This window comes from Branchiostoma lanceolatum, chromosome 2 (genome assembly GCF_035083965.1).
Source record: "Branchiostoma lanceolatum isolate klBraLanc5 chromosome 2, klBraLanc5.hap2, whole genome shotgun sequence".
Lineage (NCBI taxonomy): Eukaryota > Metazoa > Chordata > Leptocardii > Amphioxiformes > Branchiostomatidae > Branchiostoma > Branchiostoma lanceolatum.
This window is the reverse complement of record NC_089723.1, coordinates 720985-738253: the sequence shown is the minus strand read 5'-3', so window position 1 is coordinate 738253 and position 17269 is coordinate 720985. Positions and strand designations below refer to the sequence as shown.

The 17269-nt window shown below is 46.3% G+C and overlaps 1 protein-coding gene across 2 annotated transcripts in view; it reads left to right on the top strand.

Moving 5' to 3' along the window:
• Window positions 1-15840, top strand: part of LOC136427113 (uncharacterized) — a 36223-nt gene extending 20383 nt beyond the window's left edge. The window contains exons 15-25 of one of the 2 annotated variants that reach the window (XM_066415831.1): window positions 138-333; window positions 458-604; window positions 1289-1490; window positions 2343-2501; window positions 3044-3139; window positions 3915-4097; window positions 8548-9000; window positions 10841-11461; window positions 11824-12174; window positions 12570-12698; window positions 13893-15840. In XM_066415831.1, the coding sequence (XP_066271928.1) occupies window positions 138-333; window positions 458-604; window positions 1289-1490; window positions 2343-2501; window positions 3044-3139; window positions 3915-4097; window positions 8548-9000; window positions 10841-11461; window positions 11824-12174; window positions 12570-12698; window positions 13893-13903 (2548 nt within the window). In that variant the 3' untranslated portion in view covers window positions 13904-15840. The remainder of the gene's footprint in view (window positions 1-137; window positions 334-457; window positions 605-1288; window positions 1491-2342; window positions 2502-3043; window positions 3140-3914; window positions 4098-8547; window positions 9001-10840; window positions 11462-11823; window positions 12175-12569; window positions 12699-13892) is intronic. The other variant, XM_066415832.1, reaches the window with a different exon arrangement.
• Window positions 15841-17269: the final 1429 nt, after the last annotated feature.

Below are 17269 nucleotides of genomic sequence, written 5' to 3'. Positions count from 1 at the left end.
GCGAGAAAGGTAGCCTGGCAGGGTAGCCTGGACAGCCCGGCTTTTCTGTAAACCCCACTGCAACATTTGCTGCTATCAGGATACACTTTGCAGTAGGACGGCATTAATTCATGGCCAATCCATGTCGGTTTATCCAGGGGCACCAGAGGAGACATGCCGTGCAACGTGAAGTTCTCCAACTACCACCGCATCGACCCGACGGACGGCGGCAAATGCATCCACTTCACCGCCGCGTCACTGGGTAACATCTACGTGGTGTTTGCCGGCGTTCCCCGCAAGCAGGATACCTGGCTGTACCTGGAGATCGCCCCATGCGGCGTGGCTGTCTATGTGGTAAGTAGCACTATCATTGTCTCATGCTCTAAGTGCTGTCTATTATTGCCGCATACTCTAGGTGGCTGTCTAAGCAAGGTCCTTGGTTTATGTGGTTAACTGTAACTGTTACTGTCTCGTGCAGGCCATGGAACTGGCGGTTACCCAGTTTGAGCAGGGCTCCACGGGCCTGGGGTCCGACAACCTGTACCAGTCCTACTTCGTCTGCATCACGGAGAACCTGCAGACTGGGAGGACAACCGTCCAGTACGGCAAGACACCCGAGAATGAGGTGACGTTACAAATAGATATCATTATTACCCGTGTGAGACATTCCTGTGTGTTTGTGATGGAGGTGTACACAATAACCCGAGAATGCCTGGATGGATATTGGATTGTCTTGATATTTGGTACGTGGGTAGGTCTTCATGAGACCTCATAATGCATAGATTTGGGGCCCCTAGGGGCTTGTTATGGTACTGCATCGGATCTTCCAGTTTTGATATCTCGTGTTCTTGACATGCTGTGATCATAATTTTTCAGGGGTAGACAGCTCTTATTTTCTGCTTGAAATTAGATCTTTGTTAGTGAAGGTAAGTGAAAGACGTGTGTTTGTATGTGTGTATGTATGTATGTATGTATGTATGTATACTTTTATGTGTGTGTGTTTGTGACGCGAGATAGTAAAACTGGAAGCACCGTACTGCGGTACCATAGAAGGCCGCTAGGAGACCCATAAACGACATTTGCTTTGCCAACACCTAGATATGCTGTCCTCAAACAAACCCACAAAGGGCACCAAATATTCTCCAAGCAGAGGTTTCGGTCGGGGGGCTAGAAGTGGCCGCAATTGTTTTCGTCGACCTCCTTCTAAGCACCACCAAAACATAACATTCCTGGTTCTGTTAATCTGACTTTTTCACAATTTTTCTCCAGTAACATCATTTCCCTCTATACACCATGTCTTGACCTGCAGGAGCGGGCCCACGTCTGGCTGGACTACCAGTTCAGCGCCGTTCCTGCCGTCCACTTCTACGCGTTCGGCAGCGGCGACCAGGAGGTGAAGCTGACGGGCGTGTCCCAGCTGGACCGGTTCGCCGACGAGCTGATGGTCTGTCGCGAGGGGACGAGGCCGTCCGGCGGTAGATGTGTGCAGGTGTGCCACGAGGAGTGCGAAGGTAAAGCACCTGCCACACATATCTAACCATAGTCTCTGTTACTCAAAGTCAACAATAGACTCTGTCACACATAGCCGACCATAGTCCTGTCAGACATAGCCGACCATAGTCCCTGTCACACATAGCCGACCATAGTCCCTGTCACACATAGCCGACCATAGTCCCTGTCACACATAGCCGACCATAGTCCCTGTCACACATAGCCGACCATAGTCCCTGTCACACATAGCCGACCATAGTCCCTGTCACACATAGCCGACCATAGTCCCTGTCACATATAGCCGACCATAGTCCCTGTCACACATAGCCGACCATAGTCCCTGTCACACATAGCCGACCATAGTCCCTGTCACACATAGCCGACCATGACCTCCGATGGGTCAGTTGGGAACTATGTCAGCTCTGGTTGGCAGTTGGTCTCTGAGGTTGGCTACTGACCGGCTGTACCAGCCGAATGTTTAAAAGTGTTTTTACAAATCGAGAGTGGCTGGGAGGTCCGTAATGGGTTGTCAAACGTATAGGAACTGATTGGAAGTAAGTAAGCATTAGTCTTGACATGGTTGGGAGACAAATTTGACTGCCAACCATGCCACGACCACTGCTGACTTATATTCCTACCAACCAGTTCCAGCCAACCTACCCACGACTTACTCCAGACCCTCCTCCCGAACCGAGGTGGCGAGGGAACGTGTCCCAACCACCCCAGACCGGCACGCAACTGATACGCAATCCAAAAATAGAAGGGCGGTGGAAGCTGCATTGAAGCTACTAATGACCGCATCCGGCTTTGCTGGTTGTTAGGTTTGAATTGTAGATTCCGCCTGATGTCTGCGTGTTGTTTCACGTCTCCAGGCTGCCGAACCACCGGCTCGGACGACCCGCGGGACTGCATCACGTGCGTGAACGTGAAGGTTCCGTTCCCGTACCTGGACGGAGCGGAGGGGGACTACGAGTGCGTGGCGACCTGCCCTGCCAACATGGCTCTCGTTCCTGGTACCACGGACTGTGAATGTGGGTATCCTTTATCCATCTAACCATCTAACTCTGGGTTATGCTTCGGTCCGAACTGCGCCGGTGCCCGTCCGGGGTGTAGTCCCGGCCGGGCCCCGCAGCCACAAACTTGCCCCGGTAGACTGCCGGGTAAAGGGGGGGGGGGGGGGTACCTCCCGGTGTTTGTACGATTAACTCAAGGCGTCTATTTGTTACCGGGTCTCTCCGAGTTAACTCCGAGATAAAATGATTCGGGGTCCAGGTCGGGCCTTAAAATAGCCCATCTGCCGCAGGGTGTGCGACGGGGCCACGTAGGGGTCACGCCCCAAAGGGCATTAAAAACATCCTGCTGACTACCCAACGGGGCCCCTTTTCCCAGTGGGATCTAACCATAACCGGGGGCGGTTCCGAGAAATGCTCATCACTGAGTGTGATTTGGTGAACGGTTGGTCAAGATTGTGAACTGGAGTACTGTGTATAAGACCATAAGTGTAGAAATGTATGTGTGTCACGCGCCTGAAGTTCGGTTAGGAAATATTAATGATGCTCTCACACCTTATTAGGTATAAAGGAGATGGAGGACCACAGTCCTGAGGGCGTGGTCACGTGCGTGACAGAGTGTCCTCTCACCCACTATGACGACAGCAACGTCTGTAGGAGTAAGTATTGGAATTTCTCATACATCTTTGAGTTTGCAAATGTAGCAGTTTCTGTAGCTATTCCTCAGTAAGCTGTAGAATGTAGCTGTTTTTGTGGCTATTGCAGTAATGTCGCAGAATGTTCCTGTACCTCTGCAGCCTGTCGCGGTTTCTGTAACTGTTCCTGTAACTCTGTAGGGTGCAGCGGCTTCTGTCGCTGTTCCTGTATCCCTGTAGGGTTTAGCGGTTTCTGTACTGTTCCTGTAACTCTGTAGCCTGTAGCGGTTTCTCTAACTGTTCCTGTGCCTCTGCAGGGTGTAGCGGTTTCTTTAACTGTTCCTGTAACTCTGCAGGGTGCAGCGGTTCCAGCTGTAACTGTTCCTGTACCTCTGTAGCGGTTTCTATAGCTGTTCCTGTAACTCTATAGGGTGTAGCGGTTCCTCTACCTCTGTAGAGTGCAGCGGTTTCTGTAGCTTTTCCTGTAACTCTGTAGCGTGTAGCTGTTCCTGTAACTCTAGTGTGTAGCGGTTTCTATAGCTGTTCCTGTAACTCTATAGGGTGTAGCGGTTCCTCTACCTCTGTAGAGTGCAGTGGTTTCTGTAGCTTTTCCTGTAACTCTGTAGCGTGTAGCTGTTCCTGTAACTCTAGTGTGTAGCGGTTTCTATAGCTGTTCCTATAGCTGCTATAGGGTGTAGAGGTTCCTCTACCTCTGTAGAGTGCAGTGGTTTCTGCTGTAACTGTTCCTGTGACACTATAGCCTGTAGCGGTTTCTGTAACTGTTCCTGTAACTCTGCAGGGTGCAGCGGTTTCTGCGAGGACGTGACCGGGCAGGGGACGCGGATGTGCTCGGGGCCTGATGTGGACCAGTGCGAGAACTGCCTGTACAGGTCGCCTGACGGGACCTGCACGCGCGGATGTAGCCCCGGAGAAAGAGCTGAGGAAGGGACAGGGGGAGGCGCCGGAGCTGGAACAGGTTCAGGTTGGTCGCTTCACTGGTATCTTGGTTCGCAGGTCACATTCGTCGTAGTTGTGATACTGCTTACACCACAGAAACACACTAGACAACGTCAGATCATCCACGGTTGTAGCCATAGCTCATATGATGCAGGATATGCCTGTAGAGCCCATGTTTCGGGGTGGTGAAAAGTCGTTTAGCCTGACTAAATCGCGCTCCTAGCGACCTACCCGGTCATTACCCTCGGCCAGCGAGAGATTTTGTAAACACAGGCTTAGATATCGTTAGGCGTTTGAGGACACTCCCCATTAGAAAAAAAACCCTCTCCCAACTCCCAGCATTATATGGTGGTCTCAAAGTTAGGAGATTCAAAAGATTTCCGCATTATGCACATAGAAAATGTATAAGTTTATGGAGACTGGCAGCCTTATTTTGTCAACAAAGTTATCATAGCTATATAGATATGAATATATTACTTATGGTGAAACTGTTGATTACCTAGACTTACAGATCCACAAATACGTTGGCAAAACGTTTTATAATTGTTTCATGCTTCCGTACTCATCCCCTGAGAGATTCGCGCTAAGTAGAGAAGTTAGCTAGAAGGAGTTTATTCTGTTATGTCGCTGGACGTAAACCATTTTCATTGTTTTGTATAAAAAAAGAGATGGCTAAGGATCATACTTATGTCGTTATTTATTGCTCATGAGAACAGGCTTTGGCATAATTCACCGCGACATGTGGACATGGCCCAAACTGAACGTAAAGTGGTCCTGAACGTTGATTGGCCATGTTACATTACAACATTAGCTACTGTAAGTGAAGGTTGGTGTAACTGGTATCTGTTAATGTTTTAGTTCATACGCGCACAGTTACCGTCTCACAGGAAAGGGCGTGTTGTGGAGGTATAGGTAGCTTTAGGAAAGGTGACTAGAACCTTTAATGAACGAATAAACGTCTACTATGGTATGAATATAGCGTTTAAAAACATCGTTTTGGGTACACGACAGGGTCCTTACAAAGGGACCTTTTATAGTGAGATATCCTTATAGAATACCCTTGTGTGCCGCCCGCAAACGTGGTTATTCCCCGCTTGAGACCAAAGCATCGTTGGCTTCGCGTAAACGTGCCACCCCTATTTCCAAGGCGGTTATGTCCCACTTGAAATGAAAGCATACCATGGCATCATTTCCGTGTCAAAATGACGTACGTATAAAACGTCACGTTTTTGGGTCTATACGTGACGTTTTGGGGGTCAATACGTCACCTATGTCAAAACGTACGGATGCGTGACGTACATATGGTTCTGCAATTTCCGTGTTAAAATTAACTACATAAAAAACGTACGATTTAGGGTCCATACGTCACGTATTCCAGGCCATACGTCTATGGCATCATTTCCGTGTCAAAATATTGATGTCGAAAAAGGTACCTTTAATGAACGAATAAACGTCTACTATGGTGTGAATATAGAATTGATCGAATTGATCTTTATTCACACAACCTGCAGGCTTTAACAAGCCTGAATTATGTTGTATTTACATGTTGGCTCCATTTTCGGTCCATAACATTAAAATTTATCTTTCAAAAACCGCAAACGTAACATTTTTTTCACTACATGGCATTTTTTCACATATGCGTATTCACATAAAATCTCCCTACACGTCATTTAAAAACATCAATATAGTGCGTAATTGCGTACATATAAGATTATATCACTTCATCTATATCAGTTCAGCATATGCGTGTCAGAACTATATACATGTCTGAATGGTTCGGTTCAATGGTCTAGTCAGGTGTTCAATAGTTGTACAAGATATGGTATCGGAGAGTTTTTGTGTCTATTTGTTCGGCACAGTGGAATGTCTAGTTTCGCGGAACTGCGTGTCGTACGTCCTGTGATGTGTTGTCGGGATGGAGGGAGCCAGTCGCGGAAGCGTTTAAAATCATCGTTTTGGGCACACGACAGGGTCCTTACAAAGGGACCTATTAACTACTTTATAATTTTTGTGTCAAAATACCATACTCAAAAACGTACCTTGGATAGGCCTAGATATGTCCTTTATGCTGTAATAGGGACGTTTTCAATATCGCAACGATATCGCGCTTAGATTTTCTTCAATATCGCATATCATAGAAACGTTGACCTAAACATATATATTGCGAAAACGTTACGTTATTTCGTTACCATTCGGTAGCGAGATATACGGCATCCATACAGAATCTCATCGTGTGCCCCACGCTAGACGTGCAAGCCGAGCATCCTTGCCATACGTGTCATACGTACGTTGTGTAGCCCCCATCGCAAACCAAATCATCGTTGCGCTCATGTAAACGTACCACTCCTATTTCCATAGTGGTTATGTCTCATATGAAGGCGAATCATCGGTGCCTTCGTGTAGACGTGCCTATCTACTGTGAACTTTTTTGTATCGATATTTCTATAGGCTACAAAACAATAACGATTTTTTCTTTACCTGATGAGATTCCGCAGAGGTTCAGTTCCGTGGGATTTGGCTGATAGCCAGTCAATATATTTCTTAAATTGTAAAAGAGGGACGCTACACCTTACCTGATGGAATCCCGAATAGGTTTAGTTCTCTGAGCCATGGCTGCCAGCCCGAGTGGGTCCGCATGACCACGAACCTCCAGTACCGCGCTGTTCCCTGGAACCCGCCGAACTCTTGACGGTCGCCCGTCCCTCCCTGCACGTCAGTAACGGACACGGCGTTCTCCCAGCTGTACGGGCTCCCACCCTGCGACATCTGTGTGCGTGAAAACTGCAACGTCATGGACGGTGTCTCCGTAGTTGTTGACCGTGCGATGCGTGTCAGAGTGTGGGGCGCTGTGAGGTCCAGTACGATGTCCAAGTTTTTTTGGCCCGTAGCTTGAGGGTTCCAGTAGGTCCCAGTGTCCCCATCCAAGGTTTTTGCGGCATCATAAGTCACTCCGTTGCTGACCCACGGTGTGCCGGTAGAGTCCACAACCCATGATGAATGCCGAGTCAGCCATGCACCTGTGGACGGTGCTGTGGAAGAGGACGCAGAATCATCACGCCAGCTCTATCGAAACGAGGAATTCGAAAACACACAAAGAAACAGACAGATGTGCCTTGGTACTTAATGTCGCACATAACGTGAATTAAGCGAGGTAAAAGGGTGCGTATTTACCTCCGTAACTTTGGTACGGAAATAATGCCTTAGACAGATGGTGTACGTACCGTATATCGCATGACTGTGGAAGACGGTACGTATACCACAGCTCGCCTATGGGGTATGGGGTAGGGGGACACGTTTACGCGAGAGTAAGCTTAGCTTTGAATTCGTTTGATTGGGACATAACCACGCTTGCGGTGGGGGCTACCAACGCATGGTACGTATGCTTAGCTTCCACGTGGGGCACGCGACATATCTACGCTTGAACTTGTTGGAGGGCGGTATTTTGACACGAAAATTGTAAGGTAATATAAAGGTCCCTCTTTGTGCACCCTGTCGTGTACCCAAAACAACGTTTTAACGCTAATTCACACCATCGCCGTATATCAACCTTATCTAAGGTACCTTTCTCGACAACGATTTTTTGACACGGAAATGATACCATACCATGTAATTCGTTATGATAACTATTTCTACGTTATGTTAACGTAGTTTGTTATGATAACTTGAAGGGCGTACATACATTACGTTAACGTAGCACGTTAACATAACCCATTTATGTACGCAACGTATAACCCCAAATTGTGACGTTTACGATGTTACGATATCTTGATCTGAAAATGACACAGGTTTAGTCCGTGACGTAAATACCTTACGTGACGTATGACCTGGAATACGTGACGTATGGACCCGAAAACGAACGTTTTTTTTATGTAGGTAGTTTTGTCACGGAAATTGCAGAACCATATGTACGTCACGCATCCGTACGTTTTGGCATAGGTGACGTATTGACCCCCAAAACGTCAAACGTGACGTTTTATACGTACGTAATTTTGACACGGAAATGATGTCATGGAAAGGGTGCATAAAGAGGGACCTTTATATTACCTTACAATTTTCGTGTCAAAATACCGCCCTCCAACAAGTTCAAGCGTAGATATGTCGCGTGCCCCACGTGGAAGCTAAGCATACGTACCATGCGTTGGTAGCCCCCATCGCAAGCGTGGTTATGTCCCAATCAAACGAATTCAAAGCTAAGCTTACTCTCGCGTAAACGTGTCCCCCTACCCCATACCCCATAGGCGAGCTGTGGTATACGTACCGTCTTCCACAGTCATGCGGTATACAGTACGTACACCTTACCCCCGTCTAAGGCAATATTTCCGTATCAAAGTTACGGAGGTAAATACGCACCCTTTTACCTCGCTTAATTCAAGTGCGACATTAAGTACTAAGGCACATCTGTCTGTTTCTTTGTGTGTTTTCGAATTCCTCGTTTCGATAGAGCTGGCGTGATGATTCTGCGTCCTCTTCCACAGGTGCATGGCTGACTCGGCATTCATCATGGGTTGTGGACTCTACCGGCACACCGTGGGTCAGCAACGGAGTGACATATGATGCCGCAAAAACCTTGGATGGGGACACTGGGACCTACTGGAACCCTCAAGCTCCGGGCCAAAACAACTGGCACATCGTACTGGACCTCACAGCGCCCCACACTCTGACACGCATCGCAGTCAACAACTACGGAGACACCGTCCATGACGTTGCAGCCTTCACGCTACAGATGTCGCAGGTAGGGAGCCCGTACAGCTGGGAGAACGTCGTGTCCGTTACTGACGTGCAGGGAGGGACGGGCCAGCGCCAGGAGTTCAGCGGGTTCCAGGGAACAGCGCGGTATTGGAGGTTCGTGATCACGCAGACCCACTCGGGCTATCAGCCATGGCTCACTGAACTGAACCTCTACGGCATTTCATCTGGAATCTCATCAGGTAAAGAAAAATTGTTATTGTTTTGAAGCCTATAGAAATATCGATGCAAAAAAGTTCACAGTAAAAAGTTGCCAAATAGTAACGATGCTTTCACTTCAAGTGGCGCCATATCCCAACATGGCTGGCACCACTTGAAGTCAAAGCATCGTTACTATTTTGCAACTTCTTGTATCGATATTTCTATAGTAAGGTAAAATTGTAAGGTAGTTAAAAGGTCCCCTTGTAAGGACCCTGTTGTGTACCCAAAACGATGTTTTTAAACGCTATATCTATACCATAGTAGACGTTTTTCGTTCATTAAAGGTACCTTTTTCGACATCGATTTTTTGACACGGAAAAGATGCCAAAAATGTCATGTTTTTGGAAGTGTATCCGTGTGTCTGTGTATCTGTGTGTGTTTGAGAACAACACAACTTACGGTTCGCTTTTGGATTCGAGTGGGACATAACCACCTTGCTAATAGGGGTGGCACGTTTACGCGAGGGCAACGATGCTTTTACTTCAAGTAGTAATGTAATGGTTTTATTCATCAATTCACATTCACACATGTCGCGAACAATGGCAGTCCATGGTCTCTGGGTCTTAAGACGCGGTCACATTCGTCGTAGTTGTGATACTGTTTACACCACAGAAACACAGTAGACAACGTCAGATCATCCACGGTTGTAGCCATAGTTCATAGGATGCAGGATATGCCTGTAGAGCCTATGTTTCGGGGTGGTGAAAAGTCGTTTAGCCTGACTAAATCGCGCTCCTAGCGGCCGACCCAGCAGTTACCGCTTTGGGGAGGGGGTCATTAATCTCCCCCAGCGAGAGATTTTGTAAACACAGGCTAAGATATCGTTAGGCGCTTGAGGACACTCCCGATTGAAAAAAAAAAAACCTCTCCCAACTCTCAGCATTATATGGCGGTCTCAAAGTTAGGAGATTTAAAAGATGTCCGCATTATGCACATAGAAAATGTACAAGTGTATGGAGACTGGCAGCTTTAAGTTGTAACTTGTCAACAAATAATTAGAGATATAAATATATTACTTAAGGGTGAAAACTCTTAACTTTTCAAGACTTATAGATTCTCAAGTACGTTGGCAAAACGTTTCATCATTGTTTCATGCTTCCATACTCACCCCCTGAGAGATTCGCGCTAAGCAGGGAGAGTTGTATGCACCATGTTTAAAGCTTTTACTGCGTATGACACGAGGCGGGAACCCTAGGCGAACCCCTTATCACGCTGCTGTAGCGTTATTTCTTTTTAAGTAAGTGATGCTGGGCCCTACATGGCTAAGGACTGCTAGGCTCAGAAAAGACGAATCGGTTAAGGGAGGGGTTTCTCCATAGGAGTGATAACACCCTGGGATTATGGTGGTGTTGATGCTGTTGTTGACAAGGAGTAGGCTCTAGTATAGGGGGCAAAGGATGACGTCTGCACTCGCTGCTTGCCTGGTCAAGACTGCTGTAGATAGGCAGGCGTCTATCTGCTGGTCGGGCTCCCAAATACAATGCTGCGTCGGTAGATCACCAATAAAAGTGCGATATGCTGGTTTGTATTTGCTGAATTTATTCATTTATCTATTGGTTTGGCCGTTCGACACACTGTCGCTATTACAAAGGGCTAGCCCTGCTGACAAGGACAAGACAGTACATTGGAATTTATACATGGCCAGTATTACAAGCTATAACAATTTTCTAATTACATGTACATTTGCTGAATGTTTGATAGAATCAACAGTAAGGCACGAGGGTGGGTCAAAAGACAATGCTGCTTTTAACATAGTAGGTATGTAAGTTATGCGATAGTGGGAAACAGCAACCGTAAACAAAACTGCACTCCTGATGACAGATATCCGACTTGTGGGAGGAGCCGGGCCCAACGAGGGCAGAGTCGAGGTGTACCACAACGGAGAATGGGGTACGATCTGCGACGATTCGTGGGGGATAGAGGACGCAAACGTGGTGTGTCGGATGCTCGGCTACGGCAGCGCTAGCCAAGCAACTTCGACAGCTACGCCGTTCGGCCAGGGTTCGGGGCGGATCTGGCTAGACGACGTGGCCTGCACCGGTACCGAGGCAAGCCTGGCCGACTGTAACCATGGGGGATGGGGGAGTCACAACTGTCAACATTCGGAGGATGCTGGGGTCGTCTGCATCCAAGAAATCCGACTTGTGGGAGGAACCGGGCCCCACGAGGGGAGAGTCGAGGTGTACCACAACGGAGAATGGGGTACGGTATGCGACGATGGGTGGGGGATGGATGACGCAAACGTGGCGTGTCGGATGCTCGGCTATGGGGGCGCTAACCAAGCAACTTCGACAGCTACGCCGTTCGGCCAGGGTTCGGGTCAGATCTGGCTAGATGACGTGGCGTGCTCGGGTACCGAGGTAAGTCTGGCCGACTGCACCCATTCCGGATGGGGAACTCACAACTGTCAACATTCGGAGGATGCTGGGGTCGTCTGCACGGGTAAGTTTTGCCGGGTTTATTCAGTATTCAGTAGACCAGTGCATCCCCAGGGGAATTTCAGTTTCAGTTTCATTTTGGAAATGTAACATCCATGTATAGTCGGTATTCCTATCTCCGACAAGCAAGCAAGTATGCAACCGGGCCATTGCATAACGCCGAACGGCTTGTCACACCTAGCCTTTGCATATCTAAGTCCGAGTCTGTATCTGTTATAGATATCTATCACACTTGCTAACAATGAGTTCCAGATTATAGTTATTGGAAGAAATTGAATCTTGAACAATCCTGTGTTGGCATCTCCTGTAGATGTAGTCACGACTCGTGATCTCTGTGTTAGTACTGACCTGAGATCATCATTCCAGACACAGGTAGCACAGGTGGCACAGGTGGCGCAGCCGGCACCTTTACCTGCCAGCCCTGCCAGCCCGGCTACAGGTGTGTGAACGGGGACCAGGTGGAGGAGATCTGCCCGGCGGGGACGTTCAGCAGGGCGGACGGGACGGCGTGCGACTCATGCCCGCCGGGACAGTACAGCAGCACGGCAGGGGCCTCCTCCTGTCAGCAGTGCCCGGCTGGACAGTACAACTCGGGTTACGGGGCCAGCAGCTGCACGAGCTGCCCTGCTGGAAGGTACAGCAACACTGCCGGGGCCAGCTCCTGTTCCTGGTGCCCAGCTGGCTCTACCAGCGGAGCCGGAGCAACCTCCTGCCAAAGTACGTGTCATCTATAGACATTATCGTCTATCTTTCTTTTGCCAACGATAGTGTCTTACAAACTAGGATTTATGGGCGAAACCTGTAGAGTGATTTTAACCTCCATAAAAAGGAAGGTATTGTTTTTGGTGTGTCGGTGCGTGTGTGCCTATCTTTGTGTGTATCTAGATCTGTCTGTCTGTCTGTGCGTTGGTGTTTCCGGATCATAGAACCTCTGGATGGATTGTAATAATATTCGGTATGTAGGTAGGTGTTGGAATGGAAGACGAAGATCAAGGTCGTTTTTGGACCCCCTCGTATGTGACCTTGTTGTCTATGCATTTCAGTGGACATAGATATATGTTGACGACATTACGTGTTAGTATAACCTGGTGCGTTTGTGTGCCCTTTTCCAGGTTGCTACTGGGAGGGAACAGCCCCGTTCTGCAACCCGGGCGGCTGCGACCGAGGCTATCATGTCTCCACCAGTAGCTGTGGGGACGGGAACTGCTGTGCGACCGGCTCCAAGATAAAATGCTGCACCGGTAGGTCACCAATAAAGCTATATACGTGCGATATGCTCACATGTTTACTGAAACCGAGGGGAGCCTGTATAGAGCTGTCTTTTAAAATCCTAGTCCTGCTGAGCCCCACAATTGTCGGTTTGCAAATGCTTCTGTATGCTAGCCCTGACAATTGTCGGGTTGAGGGCATTTCTAGAATGCGTACGTTGCACCCGCGCTGTTGTTGTACAGCGAAGTAACTAGAAATGAGTATATAAACTAGTGCCCTTTGGTTCAAAGGTGTCTGGACACTTCAGCAGTAGGGGTATATTTTTGCTCTGGAAATCCAGCAGGACAAGGGTTAGGAGGCTAAGAAGAAAACCTAAGTTGAACTGCCCTTTCCAACACAAAACTCGCCCAAATGTTCGACGGTCCAACTCCAGTTTTTGTCAAGGAATGAGCGATCCGCCACTACTATGACGTCGCAATCCAGTGGCGATGATAGACGTCTACACAAAGAGATCAAAATACCATTTAAAAAGATGCTGTTAAATTAAGTGTTATTGTAAGAGAAAAGAAAATGAGGTCTACACAAAGAGAAAGGCGTTCTGCACATGAAGCAAAAGTACGACGCTGATCAAAACACCATTTGAAGAGATGCTATTGTTGTAAGAGAAAAAGAAAATGAGGTGCATAGACGACACGGAAACTCATAAATCCCAAGCAAAGCAAAATGATGTTCTCCGTACATTGATGTGCAGACAAGGACAGGCGTCACAGTAAGCTCTAGCCTAAGTAACTTGACAAGCATAAGGAGCACGAAAACAAGAAAAAGTAAAGACCAACAAGTGAAAAGTTGATAACCATGTAGAGAAAAATTGGTGTTTTCCAGCCCAAACTCCGACACCAACTGACAGTAGTTAACAAATCCTACCTTTGGCCCCAGTTTTCTCCTGTATACATCTGCACAGGCCGAGCTAGAACCCAACAACTCACACATGTACTGACACCGACTTAACTGCTGAACTGAGCAAATTCTGAACAAACTGGGAGAGCTCAGATCCTACCTGCTTGTCCGTCTAACCCAGTAAGTCTCCAGATTGGACAAACATTTTCAAGGAAAAGAAAGTTTTCAAGGGTTCTAAGTAAGGACTACAATCGTCGTCAGCGCCAATAGCGCATTCCAGCAAAGAGCGGATATTCAGAACCTTGACGTTGTTTCCTTTCTACCTTCAGATGTTCCCTAAGCCGGCCTGACGAGACTCTGACGTCATGACATGGAGGCGGCACCGCGACTATGACGTCATGACATGGAGGCGGTACCACGGAGTCCTGTTGGTCTGCACATTTATCCCATATCTCCAGTTTTCACGCCCTCGGCCACATCAGTTCAAACTTAAGATGAAAACCAAAAGTTTAAAAACCTCCGTTTCAACGTCCACACTACATGTTAACGTAACAGTTTCCAAATTTTATCAAGTTGCCTATTAAAGTAACTGCGTAGTTTGAAACCATCTAAAACAAGGAAAATTACAGACACTGAATTGAAATGGGATAAATGTGTAAGATCCTTCCATTGAGTTTAATATTGATATATTCCAGTAGCCTAAACCATTATGTGAACCAAGAAGAAAAGTGTTCTTATCCATTAGACATTGCAGTCGCGACTTATTGAAATTCCTACCAAAGGCAGAATGAAAAAGAAAACAACAGAACAGAACAGACGGAAACACACTAAGTTCACCACTTGCACAATGACACAGAGCCCAAATCATCAATTCTGTAGTTTCTGCAGGAAGAATTCTTCAAGAACTGCTAGATAGATAAGATACAAACTGAATAGTGACTGAAAGTGTAGAAATTACAACAAAAACTCGGCTGCCTGGAATTCGAAATGCAAATTAAACTCAATGGCCGCTGCCCACGGCAACTGTAACGCAATGCTGGGTAAATACGACCAAAGTTTCCTGTTTCTTTATTTTTCCCGTTAGTTCTTATCACAGTAGCCTAATTCTAAACATACTGGAATCATTCTGGCTTCCATTCACTCATTGCACTGTTACATGGCACAGAAAACAGCCATTGTCTAACTGAATAAAGTAATAGAATAGACTGACTAACTATATAAAGTAAATGACATGAAACACTTGTTTTACTTTCCATAAAAGATATTGGAAGGCTTTGTTGTACAAGCCCAGCATTGTGATTAGTGTTTTTTACTGGTGTCGTACAAACCCGAGTAGGCAGTGCAAATATCTGTGCGATGTGTGTGATCATCACACGTTTCCATAGTTTCATAATCGTTCATTCATTCGTTCATTCATGTGCTCATTCACTTACTTATTCCACTCACTCACTCACTCACTCATTTATTCACCCGCTTACACTCACTCACTCACTCACTCACTCACTCGCCCAAAACACCCAACCACTCGCTCACTCACAAACTCGCCCACCCACTCTCACTCACTTACTCACACACTCATTCTCACACTCACTCATCCTCACATTCACACACTCACTCACACACACATCCACACACTTACTCACTCACTCTCTAACCCAATCACCTAATCACGCCCTCGGGATTGTTACGGCGCCATTTTCTTAATTTGATTACTTAATAACTAACCAAGACGTAGTCGGCGACATGGTTACTCCATGACGACATCTGTCTAACAATCCGTCACCGTGTTGCCCGGATGTAGCACTCAGGTCTGCTTAGCGTTCACCCATCGTGTGGTCCCGTACCGATGTTTCACTCCGCTTAATCTTAGCGTTCACCCATTGTGTGGTGCCATACTTATATATGTTTAATAGTTGTTGCCATACACATTGTACATTGCTCACAACAGAGCACAACAATGTTCACAACAAGCAAGGCTAGTAACACTGCACACGAATGTAGTACACGTGATGTTGAAAAAAAGAAAGATATTTTGCCTAATGATAAGATGTCGTTACTTCCACAGTAATGCATGTGTTGTCTCTTCCACACTAAAGGACATGTTATATCAAGCTACATTTAAACAAAAGCCACACTTTAACTAAAGACTACGAAAAACATCTGTCGTCAAATAGAAACCTAAATGTCCCGCCATGATGGGTGAGCAGCTGGTAACTGACCTGATAAGGATTATGTATAACCAAGATGTTATTAGTAACTTATATGATAATTGATTTTATCTAACCAAGATATATACTGCTGCTGCTAAGGGCATATTATGAGTCGCACTTGCTGTTATATAGAAACCAGTTGTACTCTGGTCTGAGGTATGTTATAATGTTATTGATTTAGGTTAGAACATGCGCGAGCTTCACTAGAAATATGTATCGGTATTACTTACAGCGCATTAGAAATGTTTATCCACTTTATCTGAGCTATTCTAGAAATATTCACCCAGCCATTTGAACTACGAAACAATTATGCATCAAACAGTAACTCCAGTCGAACATGTAACTCAAGTAAAACATGTAACACCCGTCTAACATGTAACTCCAGTCAAACATGTAACTCCAGTCAAACATGTAACTCCAGTCAAACAAGTAACTCCAGTCAAACGTGTAACTACAGTGCAACATGTAACTCCACTAAAACATGTAACTACAGTCCAACATGTAACTCCAGTCCAACATGTAACTCCAGGCAAACGTGTAACTACAGTCAAACATGTAACTCCAGTCAAACGTGTAACTACAATCAAACATTTAACTGTACAAGATAAGATGATAGTAACTGACCTGATAAGGATTATGAGCACCCAGTTATCAGTAGCTTATATGATAAAAACACTGATTTTATTTAACCAAGATATTTATTGCTGCTGCTAAGCCATATTATGAGTGGCATTTGCTGATATGTAGAAGTCATTTGTACTCAGCTTGTCTGAGGTACGTTATAGCATGATCTATTTAAGTTAGAACTTAAGCGAGCGTCGATGTATCCAGATTACGTGCAACCACATTAGAAATATATATCCACTTTATCTGAGCTATGCTTGAGACTTGAGACTTCATTTAGGAAATGCTAGAAAAGTTCATCCTGTCATTTGAGCAACGTTTGTCAAACATGTAACTCCAGTTAAACGCATGTAACTCCAGTCAAACATATAAGTCCAGTCAAACCTGTAACTCCAGTCAAACATAGAAGTCCAGTCAAGCATGTAACTCCAGTCAAGCATGTAACTCCAGTCAAACATGTAACTCCGGATTCAGTCAAACCTGTAACTCCAGTCAAACCTGTAAATCCAGCCAAACATGTAACTCCAGCCAAACATGTAACTCCAGTCAAACATGTAACTCCAGTCAAACATGTAACTCCGGATTCAGTCAAACCTGTAACTCCAGTCAAACCTGTAAATCCAGCCAAACCTGTAAATCCAGCCAAACATGTAACTCCAGCCAAACATGTAACTCCAGTCAAACATGTAACTCCGGATTCAGTCAAACCTGTAACTCCAGTCAAACCTGTAAATCCAGCCAAACATGTAACTCCAGCCAAACATGTAACTCCAGCCAAACATGTAACTCCAGTCAAACATGTAACTCCAGTCAAACATGTAACTCCAGTCAAACATGTAACTCCACTAAAACCTGTAACTCCAGTCAAACAT